Source organism: Vicugna pacos, chromosome 17 (assembly GCF_048564905.1).
Source record: "Vicugna pacos chromosome 17, VicPac4, whole genome shotgun sequence".
NCBI classification, from domain to species: Eukaryota; Metazoa; Chordata; class Mammalia; order Artiodactyla; family Camelidae; genus Vicugna; species Vicugna pacos.
In genome coordinates, this window is record NC_133003.1 from 48,822,299 (window position 1) to 48,842,619 (window position 20,321).

The 20,321-nt window shown below is 49.8% G+C and overlaps 1 protein-coding gene across 5 annotated transcripts in view; it reads right to left on the reverse strand.

The window, feature by feature from the left end:
* Window positions 1–266: 266 nt before the first annotated feature.
* The window catches only part of SRGAP3 (SLIT-ROBO Rho GTPase activating protein 3), a 286,557-nt gene continuing 266,502 nt past the window's right edge, over window positions 267–20,321 (reverse strand). For 3 of the 5 annotated variants that reach the window (XM_072941761.1, XM_072941762.1, XM_072941759.1), the window contains 4 exons: window positions 13,177–13,357; window positions 11,755–11,904; window positions 9,471–9,798; window positions 5,090–5,527 (listed from right to left, as the gene is read on the reverse strand). In XM_072941761.1, the coding sequence (XP_072797862.1) occupies window positions 5,114–5,527; window positions 9,471–9,798; window positions 11,755–11,904; window positions 13,177–13,357 (1,073 nt within the window). In that variant the 3' untranslated portion in view covers window positions 5,090–5,113. Of the gene's footprint in view, window positions 5,528–9,470; window positions 9,799–11,754; window positions 11,905–13,176; window positions 13,358–20,321 lie in introns of all 5 variants that reach the window. The other 2 variants (XR_012060775.1, XM_072941760.1) reach the window with 2 other exon arrangements.

Here is a 20,321-nt window from a genome sequence, read left to right on the forward strand (position 1 = left end):
TTCCAGTGTTTGCTTTCCCGGCCAACGCCCCACACTTACCTTCATCACTTCACTCCAGAGTGGACACACTCCTCCTGGGAACCTTGGCCTTCACCCTGTTGGATCTGAGCTACAGGACATTTCAGGGATGGTTCCTGGGGGAAGCATACAGACTGTGGACTGGAGCGTCGGAACACCCACTCGTCCCTCGCACCCTCCCCTCCACCCCGTCCCCATCCCCCAGGTGCCACGTCCCCCTTCCAAAAAGCCACCGGAGCACGTCTGAGAAAAGTTAAGCTGTTTTATTTCACAGGATAGCTCCACATCAAACCAGCAGGCACCATCAGAATACGCGACAGAGGATCCAGGCAGACACGCTAGAGGACGGGCGCTGGGTTGTAAGAGAAACGCTATCCGGGTGAGGGCAACACGTCATCACTTGGGAACAGGCAACCAGCAATTTCCTAGGGTGGTTTCGGTCTGTTTTTCCTGATAGTTTGGGGAGGAAGGAAACCAAAGGAAACAAAATAGACCAGCCACTCTGAAGCAATCAGAACCAAACCTATTGCCAAACCGTGTAAACAGTCACACTGCCGGGACTAGAGCCTGGGCAGAAACTCTGGCTAGAATCTACTTCCGTCCGAGGAAAGCAAAGTGCACTCTGGCTGCTCTGGTTCAACGTTGCTGTTTGCCTGGGACAGTTCACACAGAAAGGAGGTGTCAGCAAGGGGCAGCGCTGGCCATTCGGCCAGTCCCAGAGGAAGGGACGGGGGACACTGGCAGATCTACCTCAGAGAGGCCAGGAGGACTCTGACCTGACAGCCAGGTCCCTTCCCTCCGTGTCCCTGGCAGCTCTGGGTATGTGGGGAATTCTCTACGCGGCTGCTCAGTGGAGCCGAGACCCCAGAAACCCGGGGAAGTTGACACGAGACATCAGCATTAGCTCTGCACAGCAGAAAATCATCTTAGCAACACCTCGGGTCACTCCTCCTGCCATGTCCTCCCTGACCACCCTGCCCAGCCCAGCAGGGCCCCCCGCCACGGTTGTGAGCCAGCCATTCTTCCCTCTGGGTTTCTCAGGAGGATGAGGCATTTGCTCTCGTGTGGAACCATCAGAATGCGTGAAAAGTTAGGAGGAGAGAGACCGAGAGGAAGAACCGTCACTCAAGTCCAGGTGGTTTTCCATCAGCCGCGCGCGGGCGCTGAACGCCAAGTAATGACCAGGTCCCAGGAAGTCCTCTGCATCTGTGCCTCCTGATGAGAAGACACACACCCGGCAAGGCACTCCAAGGGACTCCATCAGAGAGGCCAGCCCCGCGCAAGGCCCGTCCCCGCACTGGCTCCCCTTCGGGTACCGCAAACCAGTTCTGAAGTGTCTGTAAGGCAGGTCGCTGAGCTGCTGGTTCCGGCTGGTAGCCGGGGGATGTCTCCGCTTTCTTGCATCTCTTCCCACTTGGGTTTCTTCACTGACTAGGAACCTTCCGTCCCTTGGGAATCCATTTCTCTCCTGCCTCTCGGCCTGGCGACCTCAGAGAAAAGACCCCAAGTCCAGTGTCCAAGCCAACAGCTCCCGCCAGTCGTGCGCTCTGTCCGGGGTTCACAAGGCGCTTCAAGGTGAGAAATCGTTAGCACTGAAAACAAGGAAAGGCAAGAGTTTTTCATAGAATCCCACAGCTCAGAGCAGCTCTTGAAGAGGAAAGGGGACTAAAGGGAGAGAGGGAGAGCGGGGTAGGAAGCGCGACTGGCTCTCAATCACATCGGAGAAAGGTCCTTCGAGGCTGGCGGCTGGGCCCCAGGCCCAGGAAACTAGACCAGGAATGAATTGTCTTTGGTCAGTTTTAAATGAACGTCTTGCTGGTTCATTCCTAAAATAGACTGAACACCAGTTACACATAAAGACAAAAGGCTTGACCTCAGGGTAAGTCGAAGGTTAAGAAATCATTCTGTGAAGCAAAAATTAAAACAAAAACGAAAACAAAACAAAACAAAACCCAAACAAAAACAAAACAAAAAAATTGCCCGTTATCAACAAACTGAGCAGAACAGCTTTCGGTAATGGTGATGGACAAGGAGGTAAACACCACTTCCCCTCGTACAATTGGTTATATTGAGAACTACTAACTAGGTTACTACATTTCCCCCACACTCACTGTACAGTTAGGTTTCTGGTATTTGTTTTTTACATTGATCTATCTACTAGGTGCAAAGATTTGGTGAGTGGCATTGGCTATAATTTAACTGTAGCCTTTAAAAAAAATTACAGTTTCACATTTTAACAGTTACTTTCCAGCATTTAAGCAAATACAGCAATATATAGTGGACTAACACAGGCAGGAGTCAGGAGAAGAATGCCAATGCTCATGACCGTGGGTGGGCCTGGGTGCGTGTGGAGGGGGCCTGAGACATGCAGGGTGACAGATGGCCAGGGAGGGGAGGATTTTTCCATTTGGTTCTGCGTCAGGGCTCAGATTTGGGGCTGGATGAGTAGGGTGTGAGTGTCCCTAAATGTGAACTCATCAGCCGTTTCCCAATGGAAAAATAGGTGTTTAAAGAAAACAGCTGAGGCTCTGCCTTCCTGTAATTCAGTAAAAGGTAGGTCCATTTTCAGTAAGGAAAAATGAAGCTAGTCAATTCACAGGAAAACCCACATGGTCTGACTGGTGTTATGTACATCAGGCAACAGATTTGTCAGCTCAGATTTTTGCTTTTCATCTGGTAGTCACAGCAGAGACTGCGACTTTGGGCACAGGAGGTTACTGCATTTAAGGGGCAAAAATGAGAAAATCCTGTATCCTGGCTGGACTTCAGAGCATCCTTACAAATAAGTGACTTTAGGAGCCAGAAGGACCCCACCCCCACCTCATTCGTCTACTAAATTTGGGGTGAGTCACAGCCAGCCCAAGGCCTCACTTTCTCTCCTAAGCTGTAAAATGGGGGTATCTTTATGTGCGGAAGGCAGAGGGCTCCTAGCTGGTTCTGAGGCTCTTCCAGGAGTTCTAGGCAAAACAAGGAAGGTCAAGTTTGTCACTGGCCTCTCCCCAGCATTCTTCCCTCCTCTGGGTGTTCGCAACGCCAGTACTTCGGGGAAGGCAGCATGGCTCACCACCCCTAACACCCAGGGACTGTGGCTTAACAGTGCCTCCCTCTGGGGCACATTTTACCCTTGTCCGGAGGAGACCAGAGGAGAGGGTGAAACTGAATCCAATGGACTGAAAGGGTAGTGATGTAATGTCCAGCATCCATGGGCGATATACCTGCAGGGCTGTACTTCATGGCTCTTACGAAGCTGGTAGGCAAATTCTCCTGCCCACGTCTTCAATGTCATTAGGAGGTTTCAAAAGGAAGGTGCTGGACAGGTTTCACCTTCCTGATGACAGTGAAAAGAGCAACTGTGTTGGCGCAGGGCTTCCTCGTTCACACAGCTTGTTCACTTACGTTGCATCTTCACTCTTCCTTTTACAGAGCAGGAAACGGAGCCTCGAGGGGCTGAGTGACACACCCAGTCCCACAGCTCCTAAGAGGCAGGGGTGGGACTCAAACCATGGCCATGAAGACACTCTCAGAGGTCTCGAGGGAGGGAGAGAGGAGGCTGGAGCACAGTGAGGTTACCCTTGGCTCCGTGGGTCCCGTTAGGACCCTATTAGCCTGTGTTCCATTATTCAGAGACAACCCATCTCTGGGAAACAAAGACATCAAAAGAGGAAGCCAAATGGAATGGCCCAAGAGTGACCCAGGAGGCCTTTTCCCAGACAAGTGGTCAAAGCCCTGCTCCTGCAACTTGAAGATCACCCCACCTCCAATTCTACCCTCCTATTTTCCACAGGGTCAAATGCTCAGGAGGAGGTGGGGAGAAGTGAAGGAAAGGAGGAGAGGGAAGCGTTCTCTAGGACAGAAAGGGCCAAAGACTGCCTCCTCGGCCTGGTCTGAGCTGGGCACTCAGGGCCCGTGGGTTTCATGCAAGAGGCCACCAGCCAGAGTGCGTCATGGCCTGATTTCAAAGTAAAATGATGGGACTCGAAGCCTCCTTGCCTGTTTAGTTCCAAATCGGACACAGTATAATTAGTAGAAAGAGGAAAAGGACAAATTAAATATTTCAAAAATGGTATAAGTTAAACCTCTATAGTTACCACAGATTCATTCCTACAGCGTTTCTGGGTTTTGAAGTGTTCCACGCCACTGTGTTTGGTTTTCTTCCCTTTTTCCCAACCAACACAACACTGTGCTACGGCGGGGCTCAGCTCTCACCACCCCCTCTTCTGCAGATGAACACAGGACACTGCAGTCCGGGCTCTTCTCCCCAGCGTCCTCCGTGCTGTGGGGGTGCTGTTGGCCTTAGCCTCCGGGTGGAAAGGCAGGGCCTCTGGGGTGGGCGGGGAGTGGGTTCTGTGAAGGGTTCTCCGCCTCTGGGAGCAGCCTGCCTGGGGTACCGCCTGCCCCACCCTTCCTTTAGGGGCAGACTGTTCTGGAAGGCCACGGCTTCTGGAGACAGTGGGAGACTGGTTTTGTTTTTTCTGCAGGTTAGTGTTATATTGCTTCATTCGCAGTTACTGTGGGCCTTTAATTCTCCCAGAAAAGTCCCTGCAAATCCCACCAAATAACTCAGCGGGAGATGTTTGGTGGCATGGGTCTGAGGTAAATCTAAGTTTCATAAAAAGAAAAAGGAGATCCTATATACATTTAGTACGTGTGTCCAGATCTAGTATATAGATGCATAAATATATATATATATATACACACACCTACAGACACAGCCATACATATATACGCGTACATATGCACACACACATACGCATATTTATGTATGCAGAGACAAGGTCGAGAGAATAACTTTCCAGTGATGATATGCAGGCGAAGCCATTTAACACCTGGCGACGTCCTCGGGGCGCCGGCTCCGCGCTGCTCCGGTCACCCGCGCGCACCCGCGGCTTCACCCGACTGGACGGGAGCTGCAGCTGCGGCCGAACCTCCGCTCCGCACAGACCCGCTCCCAGGCTGACCTTCTGGTCCCTGCCCGACGAGGCCAGGAGCCCTGGGAGGCCGCGGAAGTCACAGAGGCCACGCTCGGCCGGGGCGGGCCACGGCGGGCCAGGGCGGTGCCGCCCCCGCCCCGCCCCGCCCCGCCCCGCCCCGCCGGTCACATGGTGCCTGACTTATCGGCTGAGCTGTTGGGGAACATCTTCTCGGTGGGCGTCACGGCCGGGCTGCCCACGCCCGAGCTGCTGCTGCTGCTGGACCGGTGCTGGACCACGGGCCGCACTGGCCGCATGGGGGGCGGGCGCAGCTGGGCGCCGGCCAGGCGGGCGGACAGGGCTGGCTTGAAGGTGGTCATCATCTCCGTGGAGGAGCTGCTGCTGCGGCGCATGGCGGCGTCGGGGTCGCGGATGACGATGGTGTGCAGGGGGCTGGCGGGCTCCGAGCTGATGGGGCCTGGAGGGTTCTTCAGGGGCTCCAGGGTGTCCAGCACCACGTCTGGCGCCTGCTTGACCGTGTTCTGCCTCTCCAGTTCCCGCAACTCGTGCAGAGCCGTGCTCATGGTCTTCTCGATGTCCTGGCGACAGAGAGGGTTCTGGTCACTGTAGAGTCAGAAGGCCGGGGGTCCAGTCCTGCTGGGGCTGCTAACCAGCTTGTGGGCTTCTTAGGAAGGCGTCCCTACAAGCATCATGGCTGGGATGGAGACTCAACCCCCAGGTGTCCTACAACCATGTGGGAAAATCAGTGAGGATTATCGCCTGCACCAGAAGCTGACTTACAGGAGGCAGGGCAAGCGACTGGCTGAGAAGGCAGTAAACTTGTATTTTGTAAATTACAGGTAAGTGTAAGACTGACCTCAGGGGGTTGATGAGTACATTAAATATGGTTGCTGCGAAGAGCTTGGCATGGCACCCAGCACACAGCACCCACAAATAATGACAATAACAATGGCAGTGATGGCTGACACCAAGCACCAGTTCAAGTCCCTTCCCCTAATAATTCACCCTCACACTCATCTGGTAGGAACTATCATTACGGTCATTTCCCACCTGAGGAAATGGAAGCTCAGACTGGTTAAGTAACTTGCCAGAGGTCACACAGCTAGTTAGCAGCATAGTAGTCTGGCTCCAGAATTCATGCCCCTAACTACTACTATGGGGAAAAAAACCAAAACAAACTCCCTGTCATAGGAAAATTATTTGGAGGTTATATATCAGAATGTTTGCAACATTATCCCCAGAATGATGGCTTTGTTACTTTATTCTTTGTATTATAACGTGAAAATACTGTTTTTCAAAAAATGGAAATTTAAAAAAGCAACAACGATCCTCACCTGTCTATGCAATTCCTTGGGATATTGCAGTATTTAAGAGCTCATCAGTATGAGAGCACACTGACTGACACACACACACAGATTTTGGCAGCCTGGAGAGGCAGCCACACGGCCAGGGGCTCAGCTTCCAGGAGGGGACACTAGAACTGGATGTCAGCATTTAACCCGGAGCCCTGGGCTCGGACAGAGCCTGCCTGGACTTGGGAAGGAGAGGCCTTCCCAGCCACTGCTGCTGTGCAACCTCGAGCAAGTCTCAGTCGCTCTGCACCACACTTGGTCCATGAGCTTGAAAGCCCACTGCTCGCCGTGAAGATGGGAAGAGACCGTGGACGTGATGAAGCACTGTGAACTGTCAGTGGTTCTCGAGCAACCTTCAGCCAGCATCCTCAGCTCACATGGGACTTTCCAGGGACGCCTCCATATTAGAAGCAGGAGGAGTGGCTCAGGCTCAGGCTGAGCTGGGTCACCGAGGGGACGATGAGGGACAGTGCTTACAACCACTGCTGACAGATGCTGGCACAACCTTAGGCACAAGGATGACTACTGAGACACACTTGCCTTTCTGCACTGAGGCAAACCAGAAAAAAACGGGAAGTCTGGTCAGACTGATGGGGCTGGAGCCTGGAGATATCCTGGCCAGCCCCTTCTCCACCCACATTTTCTTTTATCTTTTCTCCTCCCCTGGCTTCGGGTGGCCTCCTGCCTGCCCTGGGCCCCTAGGACCAGCTCCAACCTGGCCTCAGTCAGGGCCTCAGCCCACAGTTTTGCTTTGTTAAGAGACACTGATAACTAGCTAACAGCGAATATTAGCATTTATGCTTCCCCATGACATTTTCTCCTTTGCCCATAACATTGTCTACTTTAAGAAAAGGCTGTTTGTGCTTTTATCCACAGGAGCAGCTGTGGGGGGTTTCTGCATGATGGGGGAGATGGCCGTCCTCTCCCCACCTTCGCTATATCCCAACCCTGCAGTGATAAAGCCCGCTTTCCATGCCCATCTGCTTAAATTAAGTCCCCACTGACATCACTACTCTGTTGGCTTTACTCTGACGTGAGCCAGAAGGCAAAACTAATAAAAAAATATAATCATTGCCCCTCCACCCCCATCACTCTTCCCTCGAAAAGAGTAAGCCGGAAAGAGAGCTCAGAGAAAGGTCAGCTGAGTTGTTAAGGCGTGAGCCTGGCGTTAGTCTGAAAAGTGCTGCTGTGATCCCCAGAGTGGAGCTGCAGAGAGGCGCTAGGGAGGACGGACAGCCGGGAAAGGGATCACTTTTCACTTCCTCCCACATGAGATCGTCCCACGTTGGATGGCAGTGCTGCAAGATACCCAAACAGCCTCTTTAACTGGGTTCAAATCTAAATCCTAAAGGATATTTTGAGACCAGAGAATTTCAGGTACCTCCATCTACTACTGGGGTTCCCCAGGCCACAGCTCCCATCTGGACCCGCAGTCAAGCGCTCATCGGAGCCAGCGCGGAACAGGCTGGAGGCCATCAGGGTGCCCCTGGCTAGTCACATATAATTTCCCCTGCTTTGCTATTTTGCGTCTGTCCACGAAAGCAGCTCTTGAATGGCAGCTATCACAGTGTGCGGATACAGCTGCAAATGGAACATGCGCACAGCATCCCCCAAGTGAAGGCCAGTCTGGCAAAATGCTCTGTGAGTAAAGGTCAAAGAAGTCTGGGAGACGGGTGTGCCCTGCTCTCTTTCTTGAAGATTCACAGTGCACACTGACATATTGAATAATTCTTAAAAATGTTGCAGACAAGCCATTCAACTTTGTCAGACCAGCATTCCCCAAACTTTCTTGACCACAGAGCACCTTTTCCCCTTCGATTATTAACATTCCATGGAACTCTTCTGCTGTGGGAGCTACTTTGGAAACACTGGCCTAGACGGCATTTGATTTCCTGTGTAAAGGGCTCGGCCAGGGCCCAGGTAGCCCTCTCCCCATCATGGACCTCGGAAGAGCTTCCAGGTGATGGAGGATGCTAGGGTAGTGCTTCCCAAGAGGATGGCCTTCAAGAATGGAGGGGCCAGCAGGTTGCCTGGCTCCTCTGCTGGACCCACGCTAAGGTGCTGATCCCTTGGGAGTGGGCAGCAGGACGTGGGGCCAGCCTAGATCCCGAGATAAGTTCTCCTTGCTGGGTGAGCTCCTCTGTGTTGGTACCCCCTGGGAACCCCGCCTGGACTCCTCTAGAACATAGCCCCCAAGCTCACAACTTTCCCTTCCCCTTGTGAACAAGGACGCATTGCCACTCTTCACAATACAATTCTCTCAGCCTGCAAGGTTCTGAAAACATTGGGAAGGGGGTGCATAAGAGGCATCCCCCCAAATTCTAGAAAAATGGAAACTTCTGAACTATGATAGGATGACAAAAACACATGAAAGCAGTTACGCAAATTATTAGACAGTTTAAACAAACTGTTTCATAATAATCTTTTAAATGAATTTGCTTGCTTTTTTTGGCAAGTGTAAAGATTGCACAGGCTTCTCTAAGCGCTGTGGAAGAGCCTAGCGCATTCTCCACTTCCGGCTTCAGCAGTTTAGTCCTGCCTCCCCTCTGGATCTCAGGGACTACCCTCCCTGGGGGCGTCTCTCCCAGCCTAGAAACAACCCCCACACTCCAGGCTCTCAGTATGCCATGTCCCACTCCTTCAAGACACCTGACCCAGTGCCATTCCTAGCTGTGTGTGTTCCTGGTTGATCTCTCTCTCTTCCCTAAACCGAAGGGGCCACGTGGGCAGGGCCTGGGTCCGTTTAGGTGATCACAGTACCCTCTGTGCCAGCCAGTGACTGTCACACAACAGATGCTCTATCAGTATGTCAATGAACAAATGAATGAATGAAAAGATGAGTGAATGAACAAATGATGAGTACCATCTTGCCATCTGGGGAAGGCACCTGCCATTACCACGTCCCCCTCGTCCAGGAATCCCCCCTCCAGCCCTGGAGACTGGGGTCTTCAGTCTTTACAGGCCCCCTGGCCAGCGGCTGCCCCTAACCAGCTCCTGCTCCCACAGGGAGGCCAGCAAGGGAATAGAAGCCAGCTCATGACCTGTGTTATGTTCTGGCTTAGCCCGGGCCCAGGGTGAAGGGCGAAGTGGCTCCCCAGTCTGCAGATGCCCACCCGCTGTCCCTCTGGGGGTGTCGGCGGGTGCAGCCTGCCTCCCCACTGGCCCTTACTTCTGCCAGGGCCTCGGCCTCCAGGGACTTGTGGTCCCCCAGGCTGCTGTGCCTGGTGGAGCCGCACGTCGACCTCACGGAGTGCCCTTCAGAGAGCGCCTTCTTGTCAGGGTAGTTGATGCTGCCAGCGCTCCCGAACGTCGCCATTCTCCGCTTCTCAGGGCTCTCGATCCTCCCCCGGGTGAGGGGGATTTTGTGGGGGCTGCTGGGGCAGGCGGCAGCCCGGGGTGGCGTGTCTATGCTGGGGCCCAGGCCCCGGGGCGGGCTGTGTGTGTCGCCCCCGCTTCGGCGCCTGGGGATGGCCGCTCCGTCTGATCGTAACCGCACTCTGCAAAGGAGCCAGGGGGCGGGGGCACGGGGCAGAGGTCAACCCCAGCCAGTGTCAAAACAGGTCAGCCCACCCGCGGGCCATGCACTACACACTAATCTAGTGGGCAGGTATAGTGAAGCCTCATTCAGCCAGACTCAACCTGCGTCCAAGTGTAGACGGTGCCAGTGCTAATCACACAATGAATCTTGTCTACACTAAGTCGGGGCCAAGAGGATTTCAACCTGGGAATGTTTTGGTGATGGTTAGTTAGGCTCATGGTGTGTTTTAAGCGGTTTAGACATTTCCATGATTCCAAAGGGCTTCTAACTGGTCTGAAGCATTGAGGCTTGACTGTACCAAAAAGTTACCAGCTCCCGGCAAACACAGGAGGGGCCCCCCTGGGAACTGAACACAGTCCAGTGTTGTCACCCTTCCCCCACCTCCCCCAAGGGCTGTCTATGAGGCTTTTCCAGATCTAGGAAAACTAGTCACGAAGAGTAAAAACAGCATCACTGGAATGTCTTTCATGCATTTGGATACCTTTCACCCACAGGGAGGCTGTGGTGGAGTGGAAAGGGGACTAGAGTCTCTGTAAGGAGGGCGAGTCCTTGTCCTGTCTCTGTCAGACTCTTCTGCAACCTCCTTCAGACCCACTTTATTAATCTGCTAAATGGGCATAACATTCCCTGCCAGCCTTTGAGGGAGGTTCAGTGGGAAAGCACTCTGAGGAGGTTCTTCCCTCAGGAAGCTTCGCTGCATCCTGGGAAATCACCAAAGCCTCTAAGGCACTAGTGAGGGGAGGGCAGGCTGACGTGGCGAGGGGATGGGAGGGGGACAGAGTGCGGGGATGGACTGTGACGGGGACTAAGCTCAGTGTGGTCAGTGCTGCTTCACATCCTAGTGCCACCAGCCAAGCCAAGCACTGCCTGTGGGCACCCCGACAGGACCAAAGCACAGGTGTGGAACAGGAAGGGTGCTGAGAAAGAAAGCAAGAGGAAGGTGGATGAGGGAGGAGAGCGGGAGAGGGAAACGGGAGCAGGAGAGGCTCCGGCCCCTGGGGAAGTGAAGGTCTGTGTCTCTGTCACCTGCCCACCCAACTGTCCCCCTCCCCGCAGTTCCACCACCTGTCACAGCACCCTGAACTCCACTGGATGTACTGAAAAGAGGCCCTGGGACTTCGGCTGAAATAAACTCATAGACATGTGTTCCTTCTGCGGCTGATTTCTCTGTCCTCAAGTACCCATGGGAGTGGGTTGACCCCATGACCTCTTCACCAAAGAAAACAGAAAATAAGACATTCTGAGGATCTGATTAAGAAAGCAGTGAGAAACTGCCAGGTTTTCTTTTCTTCTCTTTTTCTGATAAATATTTAAGCAACCACAGGCTTTGGACTATACCTGGACACACAGCGAGGAGCCCAGCGCCTCACCTGGCAGGAAGGTCACGGGACACGGCCCCGCCCACGCACCCGAGCATGAAATTGGCAAGGAGGCTCCCACCAAGCATGTGGGTGGAGCCGAGTGTCAATTTCCCCCCACACGAGTGGGTGTGAGACTTGTTGATGCAGTGCACTTCAGGGAGTAAGTGAGCTTTACATTTTTAAATATAACAACTTAGGTCTTCAACAGAAACTGGTGAGGAGGTGTAAGAACTGGAGAGAGAGAGAGAGAGAGAGGAAAAATACTTGCCAATTTGTAACTCTCTCCCCCATTTGTTGTTATTATTTGAAATAAGAAGCACTGGTTGCCAATGTGTCTTTCCTCCACCTCCTCCACCCTCGCCCCAAGCTGGATGGGTTTGCACTTGGCATTCCTAGGCCTGTTCCAGCCAGCCCACCAGGTGTGCCTGGCATCACATCTTTTGGGAAACAAGGGTCCACGACAGCCTCCCTCTCCCCACTGCCCGCTTGCTTCTCCCCGATCAGACAAGAACGGGCATGGCACAGGCAGGGGAGAATGAATCCGCGTTTCCTACCGGCCCATCACCCCACCAAAGCCGTAATCCGAGATGTGCTCCGTAGGCGACTGAAGGTCGTTCTTGGAGGAGGCCTTGTCATCCAGCAGTGGCCCACTGCTGGCCTCGCTGTCAGCCTTTTGGCTCAGGCTGTCGGAGAAGGCATCGTCCCTGGGGAGAAGGACAGATGTGAACTGGAAGCACTTTGCTCCAGAGAACCCAGGATGTGCCGAGACCCGAGGGGCTGCATCAACACATATGTCGTGGTTAGTTTATGATGCAGCTGGGGCCGAGCCACCTCCCACTCCGCGCCTTCCTACCACGCCTGTCAGCTTCTCCAGCAGGAGACCCTCTGTGGCGCCGCCCCACGCCTGCCTGCTCCTTCCCCTTGTCTAAGCTCCTCTCTCTCAGGTGCTCTAGGCTGGGACAAGAAATGGGGAAGGCCACCCTGCCACCACAAATCTGAGCACTGGGCGCTGAGTCTGGTGACTCCACAGAAGCACTTCAGGGCTATGCGAGGGTGGAGGAAGGTGCCTCCATCCCTTCCTGGCCCCCCATCCCCCGCCCCCCCGCCCCAGGCCTTGGACAGGTGTGAGGAGGCTCAAGCTTGTTGGGACGCCCTGCCCGCCTCCTCTCATGCCCTCTTCCTTCCAGTGGTCTGTCCCTGCCTTTGGAGGCCTGGGGACGTCAGAGGGCTGCCTTGGGTCCCCTTGTTGTTCGCCCCGCCCTGGACTTTTCTCTGGCCCCAGACCGATCCCTCTGCCATCAAAACACATGCATCTGACCCCTCCCCTCGAGGCCCAGCTTGGTGGCTGCTTCTCTGGTACATTAGCTCTACCTGAGCCTGACTGGAGCTTGGAGGGGTTGTGTGTGCAGGAAACTTCCGTGGCTTTCAAAGAATGGAACGTGTAGGCTTTCTGGGCTGTGTGGTGGAGCTAGGTATTTGGGATGGAGGGCTTTTTAAATGCCTAAAACTGTATTTTTAAAAATAGTGCCCTCTTAACTGGAAATGAGGAATGACTGCTTCTGCTCCTCCCCTGAAAGAGTCACCTCAGGGGAACAGAACGGTGGCCAGTTAAGAGGGCAGTAGGCTGGCCACTGGCTACAGGGAAGGCCCACGAAGGCAGAGGTATGTGGCCAGATCCACTGGATGCTGAGAACCACAGTGGGTGATAAATGCCCCGGAGGCTGTCTGGTGGGTCAGGACGGTGGGCCAAGGGCACCAAACACTGTACTCTGATGGATGAGCAGTTTGCTTATTTGTTAAGTGGATTACCATTCAAAGGAAGGTTAGACATAGTCCATTGTTGCAGAAGACCAAGTGTATCATACCAGGGAGAGCAAATCACTGGCATACAATCCAGTACCCCAGTCCCTATGCCCATTCCAGACATCACTAATCAATTACAGCATTCTTCCCAGAAAGTCCCAGCTCCCACTCACATGTCCTGTACGACTATGTACTGATGTGGGATGAGTCCGTCCACGCCATTGTGACGACCCTCCCACCAGTCCTCTGAGGCGCGATGGTACAGTAGCAGTGAGGCCCCCTTCTTGAAGGACAGCTCACGTGGGGACCGCCCCACATAGTCAAACTTGGCGATGGCCTCAATCTGCTCCACTTCTAGAAGGAAAGCAAGGGGAAGAGCAGCCGTGAGGTCAGTAGAAGGGCTGCCAGGAGCCTTGCTCAGGTGGCCGTGGCTTCTACGGGGCAGCACAGGCAGCAAGCCTGGTGAAAGCATGGGCTGGGGCTCAGGATAGTGGGTCCTAGGCTCAGACCCACTCTCCATGCTGTGACCTCAGGTAGGCCATCTAACTTCCAAAAGTGTTTCTGAGGGGCTGACATACCATATCCTTTCCACTGCCCCTCTTCTTCTCCACTTTTTAACACTTATTAAAACAATATTGTAAGAATTTTTTTTCTACCCCTCAATACCAGCTCTGTTTCCATTTTTCCATGAACCCTCTCCCTCTTTGTTCATTCATAATACTGTCAGTGGTTCTTACCTTTTGGGAGATCAAACAGATTTTGTGTGGATTCCCATCCAGGTAAAATGTTCTACACAATTTTTAAGGGTTTCCAGAACTCTTAAAAGCTCTTTTTATAGACTGAATTGTCTCCCTCAAGATCCAAATGTTGTAACCCTAACCCTCAATGTAACGGTATTTGGAGATAAGGTGTTTAAGAAGTAATTAAAGTTAAATGAGGTCATAAGGGTAGGACCCTAATCTGACGGATCGGGTGTCCCTCTGAGACGACGAAGAGATGTCAGAGATCCCTCTTGCTCTCTTTGCCCGGGCACAGAGGAAAGGCCACGTGAGGACACAGCAAGAAGGCAGCTGTCTACAAGCCAGGAAGAGAGGCTTCAGCAGAAACCAGCTCTAATGGCGTCTGGATCTTGGACTTCTAGCCTCCCAGACTTGGAGGAAATACATTTCTGTTGTTTAAGCCCCGCGGGTTGTGGTTTCTGTTATGGCAGCCTGAGTTAACACACTTGTCCACAAACTTAATTTTGGGGGAGGGAGAAATCTTATTGGGGCACCGCTCAAGCCCCTCTCTTTGCACACACATGTGTGCCCAACAAACCTTTATTCTTCTCTGGTCAGTGATAGGTCCTGCCTGGGTTAAGCAGTGAGAACATGGCTCTTGCCCTTGGGACACCCCTACTGCCCAGTTCTGTCACATCTTGTTTGTGTGACCTCAGGCATGTCACATAACTTCTTAAGCTTCAGTTGCCTTTAGGAAGATTAAAAGATAATGCATGAAAGAAGACATACAGATGGCCAACAGGTACATGAAAAGAGGCTCAGTATCGTCAATCATCAGGAAAATGCAAATCAAAACTACAATGAGATAGTGCCTCACACCTGTTAGAATGGCTATTATCTGAAAGACAAGAAATAACAAGTGTTGGCAAGGATGTGGAAAAAGGGAACCCTTGTGCACTGCTGATGGGAATGGAAATTGGTGCAGCCAATATGGAAAACAGTATGGCGGTTCCTCAAAAAATTAAAAATAGTACTACCATATGATCCATCAATCCCACTCCTGGGTACTTATCCACAGGAAATGCAAACACTAACTTCAAATAATATCTGTGACCCCATGTTCACTGCAACATTACCTACAATAGCCAAGACATGGAAACAACCTAAGTGTCCATTGAATAAAGAAGACTGGTGTGTATAAACAATGGAAAATTATTCAGCCATAAAAAATGAAGGAAATCTGCCATTTGCAACAACATAGATGGACCTTGAGGGCACTGTGTTAAGTGAAACAAGCCGACAGAGGAAGACAAATACTGTATGATCTCACTTACATGTGGAATCTAAAATAAAAACCAAACCAAACTCACAGATACAAAGAACAGACTGGTGGTTGCCAGAGGTGTGGGTGAGCCAAATGGGTGAAGGGAGTCAAAAGGTACAAACTTCCAGTTATAAGATAAATGGCTCACAGGATATAAAATACAGCATGATGACTATAGTTAAAAATACTGCATTGTATATTTGAAACTTACTAAGAGAGTAGGTCTTAAAAGTTCTCATCACAAGGAAAAATATGTAACTATGTGTAGTGATGGATGTTAACCACACTTACTGTGATCATTTCATAAAATATCCATGTATCAAATCATTACGCTGTACACTTGACACTAATAAATCATTATATACCAATTATATCGAAATAAGAAGACATAATTGTATCAATTATATCTGTACTTTAATACACTAAAAAAAGAGAGAATGCATGAGTGCTCAGCATAGCACAGACATATAATACATTAGGTTTCAGTTGATAGTGGCTCTTGTGATTATGATTATAATTACCATGGCTTTAGCTTACGGGGTAAAGCTAGACAAGAAATCCGAGCTGCAGAGAGTGTAAGTGGTTTGCTCAAGACCATACAGCCAGTGATGTCTGGGGAGGAGACTACTTTTGGGGGAGCAGCAGATTCTGCCTACGATTTATTTCACCTGGGTTATAGCTTGTATCCTAAGAGGTGCCCGTACTTGTTAGAAAGTGGATTGTGTATAAGTGTTAATGTATTTGTATTTTAAAGCAAACACAAAGATGTTCAACATTAAGATACATATATTTTATATATATATACCTACACAGATAGATCAATTAAATTCTAATAAACCAAAGAGTAACAAAGGCGGCCCCTGCTCTCGCTAGCCTGCAGATACCTTGCCGGTACTGAGCATCCACAAGACTCTCTCTGTTTCGGTCCTCATGGATCATCTTGATTCTGTCTGTCCATCCACCCGTCCATCAGGGAGCTAAGCCCAGGATACCTGGCTTTGCCACTTTTTAGCTGTGTGACCTTGAACAACTTAGTTTGCCTTTCTAAGCCTCAGTTTCCTCTGTAAAATGGGGATGATAAGAACAGTCCTTACCTTACAGGATGAAATGAGTTACTACACACGAAGCGCCTGTAACGCTGCCCGGCACACAGTCAGCTTCAGATGAGAGGCGTTGCTACCAGAGCTAATGGCTCCTAAGGGCCCCAGACAGCATGGAAATCTCTCCCCGTTAACCCCACCCCACCCACGCACATTAGGGCTCCTCTTTGTAAGCGGCTGGCTCAGGTAGACTGTGCAGGTGCTGGTGAGACGCAGGGGACTTTGGATGGACCCAGTCCTCAGTGCCTGGGGCGGCTTTCTGCAGGGAGCGGGCCTCAGACAGTTAAGTCAGCTTTCACTAGCTGGCTCCCTGAAAAATGTCTTCAAATGTTATTCTGACACAGTTGATGCAAAGTGACAGCACAGTGAAATGGGGCAAGTAAACTCAGACCTTGACTCAGAGTCACCTTCTCAGTAAAATGGAGGGCTCTCCATCCTTCTTTCTGCTGCCTCCTTGAATCTCACACCAGCCATGTGTTAGCACCACCGGGTAACCTGTCTGTCTGCCTCACTACAGAGACAAAAAGGCCGGAGGATCTGCAAGACCAGGAGCTGAACCCTGAGGGCTGTGCACTCTTGGGTTTGACCCCAGGGGCTTCCTGTGAGCCTGGCCCCTGGAAATGCTGAAGGAGCCAACCCAGTATAGATGCTTGTGCTGGGAGGAGCACGAGGGGCTGCCTCTCCGGGCTCCAGAGGCTCCGGGCTCCAGAGGCTCCAGCTGTCACTGGTAGTGATCTAGAGGAGCGAGGAAAAGTGCAAAATTTAAGGGGGAGAAGAGAAGAAAGCAGGAGGAGCAGAGCTGGCCACAAGCTGTGAGAGAGCTGTTTGTTTGCAGATGTCACTCCGCAAGCGTGGGTGGGAGACACAGTGGTAACAGCTACCATTTATTAGGAAGTCTGTTATTTGGGTTTATCACACCTGAAAGAGAACACGTGATGCTCCCCCTTACCACTCCCTCCCACACCCCTCCTCAGACTGACTTAACTCCCTCATTTCCCCCATCTTAGGAACCCAGCCACCCTTCACTCGCCCCCTCAGGCCAAAGCCTCGCTTTGGGGCATCATGTACCTAACCCATCAGCAACTACTTCAAATTGTCTCCTGAATCTGACCAGCCTCACCACCTCCACTGCCACCCCCACCCAGGTCCAGACCACCGCTGCCCCTCTACCTGGCCACCTTGCATTCATTCTTGCTTGGTAGAGTCATTTCTTCCCCCAGAAGCCAGAGGGATCTTTTAAAACTCTCTTGTGCAAATCCCCTGAAGGCTTCCTGCTGGGCTTAGAACAAAACCCAAGTGTCTCTTCAAGGTTCATAAGGTCCTCGGTGCCCTGGGCCCTGGAGACCAGGCGGCCTGGCCTCCTACCGCCCTCCCCCTCACTCAGTCTTCTGCAGCCTCACTCATCCTCTTGATGTTTCTCCTCCAACACTGTATTATGACATCTTTCAAAGACAAAGTAAAGTTGAAAAAATTTTACAGTGAACATACACATACCTATCTTCTAAATTCTACTGTTAACATTTTACTGTGCTAGCTTTATCACATATCCATCCATCCTTCTATCCATCCATCTAATTTTTTAATGAATTTTAAAGTAAGTTGCAGACATCAGTACACTTTATCCCTGAACACTATAGCGTAAGTATTCATAGAGCCTTCTTGATGCTTTTGAAACATGCCAAGCTTTTTTCCTGCCTCTAGGCCTTTGCACTTACTATTGCCTCTCCCTGGGATCCTTCCTCCCAGACATTCACATTCATTCTCATTCCACAAATATTTATTGACCACTGTGAGCCATCTTCTCATTTCATTCAGGCCTTTACTCAAACGTCACCGCCTCAGCAAGGCCTTTCCTGAACATCCTCAACTAACTACCAAAGCACCAACTTCAGATCACTCTAACATCTTCTCTTGTTTTATTCTTCTTCATAGCTTTCATCACAAGCTGAACTTCCGTGTGTGTGTGCACTAATGGGTAGTTTTGATACTTTATTGCGCTGATCTTTCCTACTAAAATGTCAGCTCCATTAGATCGGGATTTTATTTTATTTCCTGTGTTTTCCCACTTTTAGAACAGTTCCTGGGATGAGACAGTGCTCAATACATATTTGTTACTTGCATGAACAAATTAGGCTTTTACTATGTGCTACAGTTTCTACTTATATTATCACATGGAAGTGATATCCTCCGAACGGTATCTGCACACTGTCCTCATCTGACAGGTGAGGAAACCAAGGCTGAGTTGAAATAATGTGTCACACAAGGGGCGAGTCACATGCAGAGAGTGATGAGCTGAGATCTAAGCCCAGGTCCCAGGTATCATTATTTTTTTAAACTGAAGTATAGTTGATTTACAATGTTGTGCTACTTTCTCGTGTACAGCAAAGTGGTTCAATTATATATATACATACATTTTCATATTCTTTTCATTATGGCTTATTACAAGATACTGAATATACTTCCCTGTGCTACACAGTAGGACTGTTGTTTACCTATTTTATATATGGTAGTTTCTATCTGCTAATCCCAAACTCCTAATTTCTCTCTCCCTCAACTCCTTTCCCCTTTGGTAACCATAAATTTGTTTTCTATATCTGTGAGTCTATTTCTGTTTTATAAATAAGTTCATTTGTATCATATTTTAGATTCCACATATAACTGACATCATATGATATTTGTCTTTGACTTACTTCACTTAGTAGGATAATCTCTAGGACCATCCATGTTGCTGCAAATAGCACTATTTCATTTTTTTAAAGGCTAAGTGGTATTCCATTGTATATATATATATACACCACATCTTCTTCATTCAGTCATCTGTCAATGGACATTTAGGTTGCTTCCACGTCTTGGCTACTGTAAGTAGTGCTGCTATGAACACTGGGGTGCATGTATCTTTTTGAATTAGAGTTTTCTCCAGATACATGCCCAGGAGTGGGATTGTTGGATCATGTGGCAAGTCTATGTTTAGTTTTCTGGGGACCTTCTATACTGTTTTCCATAGTGGCTGCACGAATTTACATTCCCACCAGGTATTATTAATAGAGCCCTCTTGATATTTTAATATATCAATCAATAGAATAAAAAAAACAAAAAAATCACATTATTGTCTCAATAGATGAAGATAGAACATTGGACAAAAATCTAGCATGATAAAAACATTCAGAAAACTGGGACTAGGAGGGATCTTCCTCAACCTGATAAATGGCGTCCAGGACAAACCTACAGCTAACACGGTGTTAGTGGTGAAAGTCTGGAGGCTTTCCCCCTAAGATGAGGAGCAAGACAAGATGCCCATTCTCATCACTTCTAACCAACACTGTACCGGTGGCTCTAGCCGGGGACATTTGGCAAGGGAAAGAAATAAAAAACATCCAAATTAGAAAAGAAGAAGTAAAATGATGTCTATTCAAGGTGCTAGGATCCGTATATAGAAAACCATAAAGAATTCACTAAAAACTATTTGAATGAACAAGTTCAGCCAAGTCGCAGGATACAGGAGCAATATATTAGAATCAATTGTATTTATGTACACTTGTAATGAACAATTTGAAAATGAAATTAAGAAAACAATTCAATTTACATTAGCTTCAAAAAGAATAAAATACTAAGGAATAAATCTAACAAAAGAAGTGCAAAATTCATATTCTGAAAACTACAAATTATTGCTGAAAGAAATGAATTAAGATATAAAAAACTGGAAAACATCCCATGTTCAGGGATCAGAAGACATAACACTATTAAGATGACAATACTCCCAAATTGATCTACAAATTCAACGCAGTCCCTGTCAGAATCCCAGCTGACTTCTTTGCAGAAATTGACAAGCTGATTCTAAAATTCATATGGAATTGCAAAGAAGCCAGTATAGCCAAAAAAAAGTCTTGAAAAAGAAGAACAAAGTTCAGAGACTCACACTTGTCTATTTCAAAACGTACTACAAAGCAACAGTAATGAAGACAATGTTGTACTGGCACAAGGACACACATGGAGATCAGAGGAACAGAACTGGAAGTTCAGAAATAAACCCATACATCTAGGGGCAACTGATCTTTTGCAAGGGAGCCAAGACCATTCAATGGGGTCAATAATACTGCTTTCAGTTCATGGTGCTGGGACATAGCCACACACAACAGAACGAAGTTGAACCATTACTTTACACCATATACAAAAAT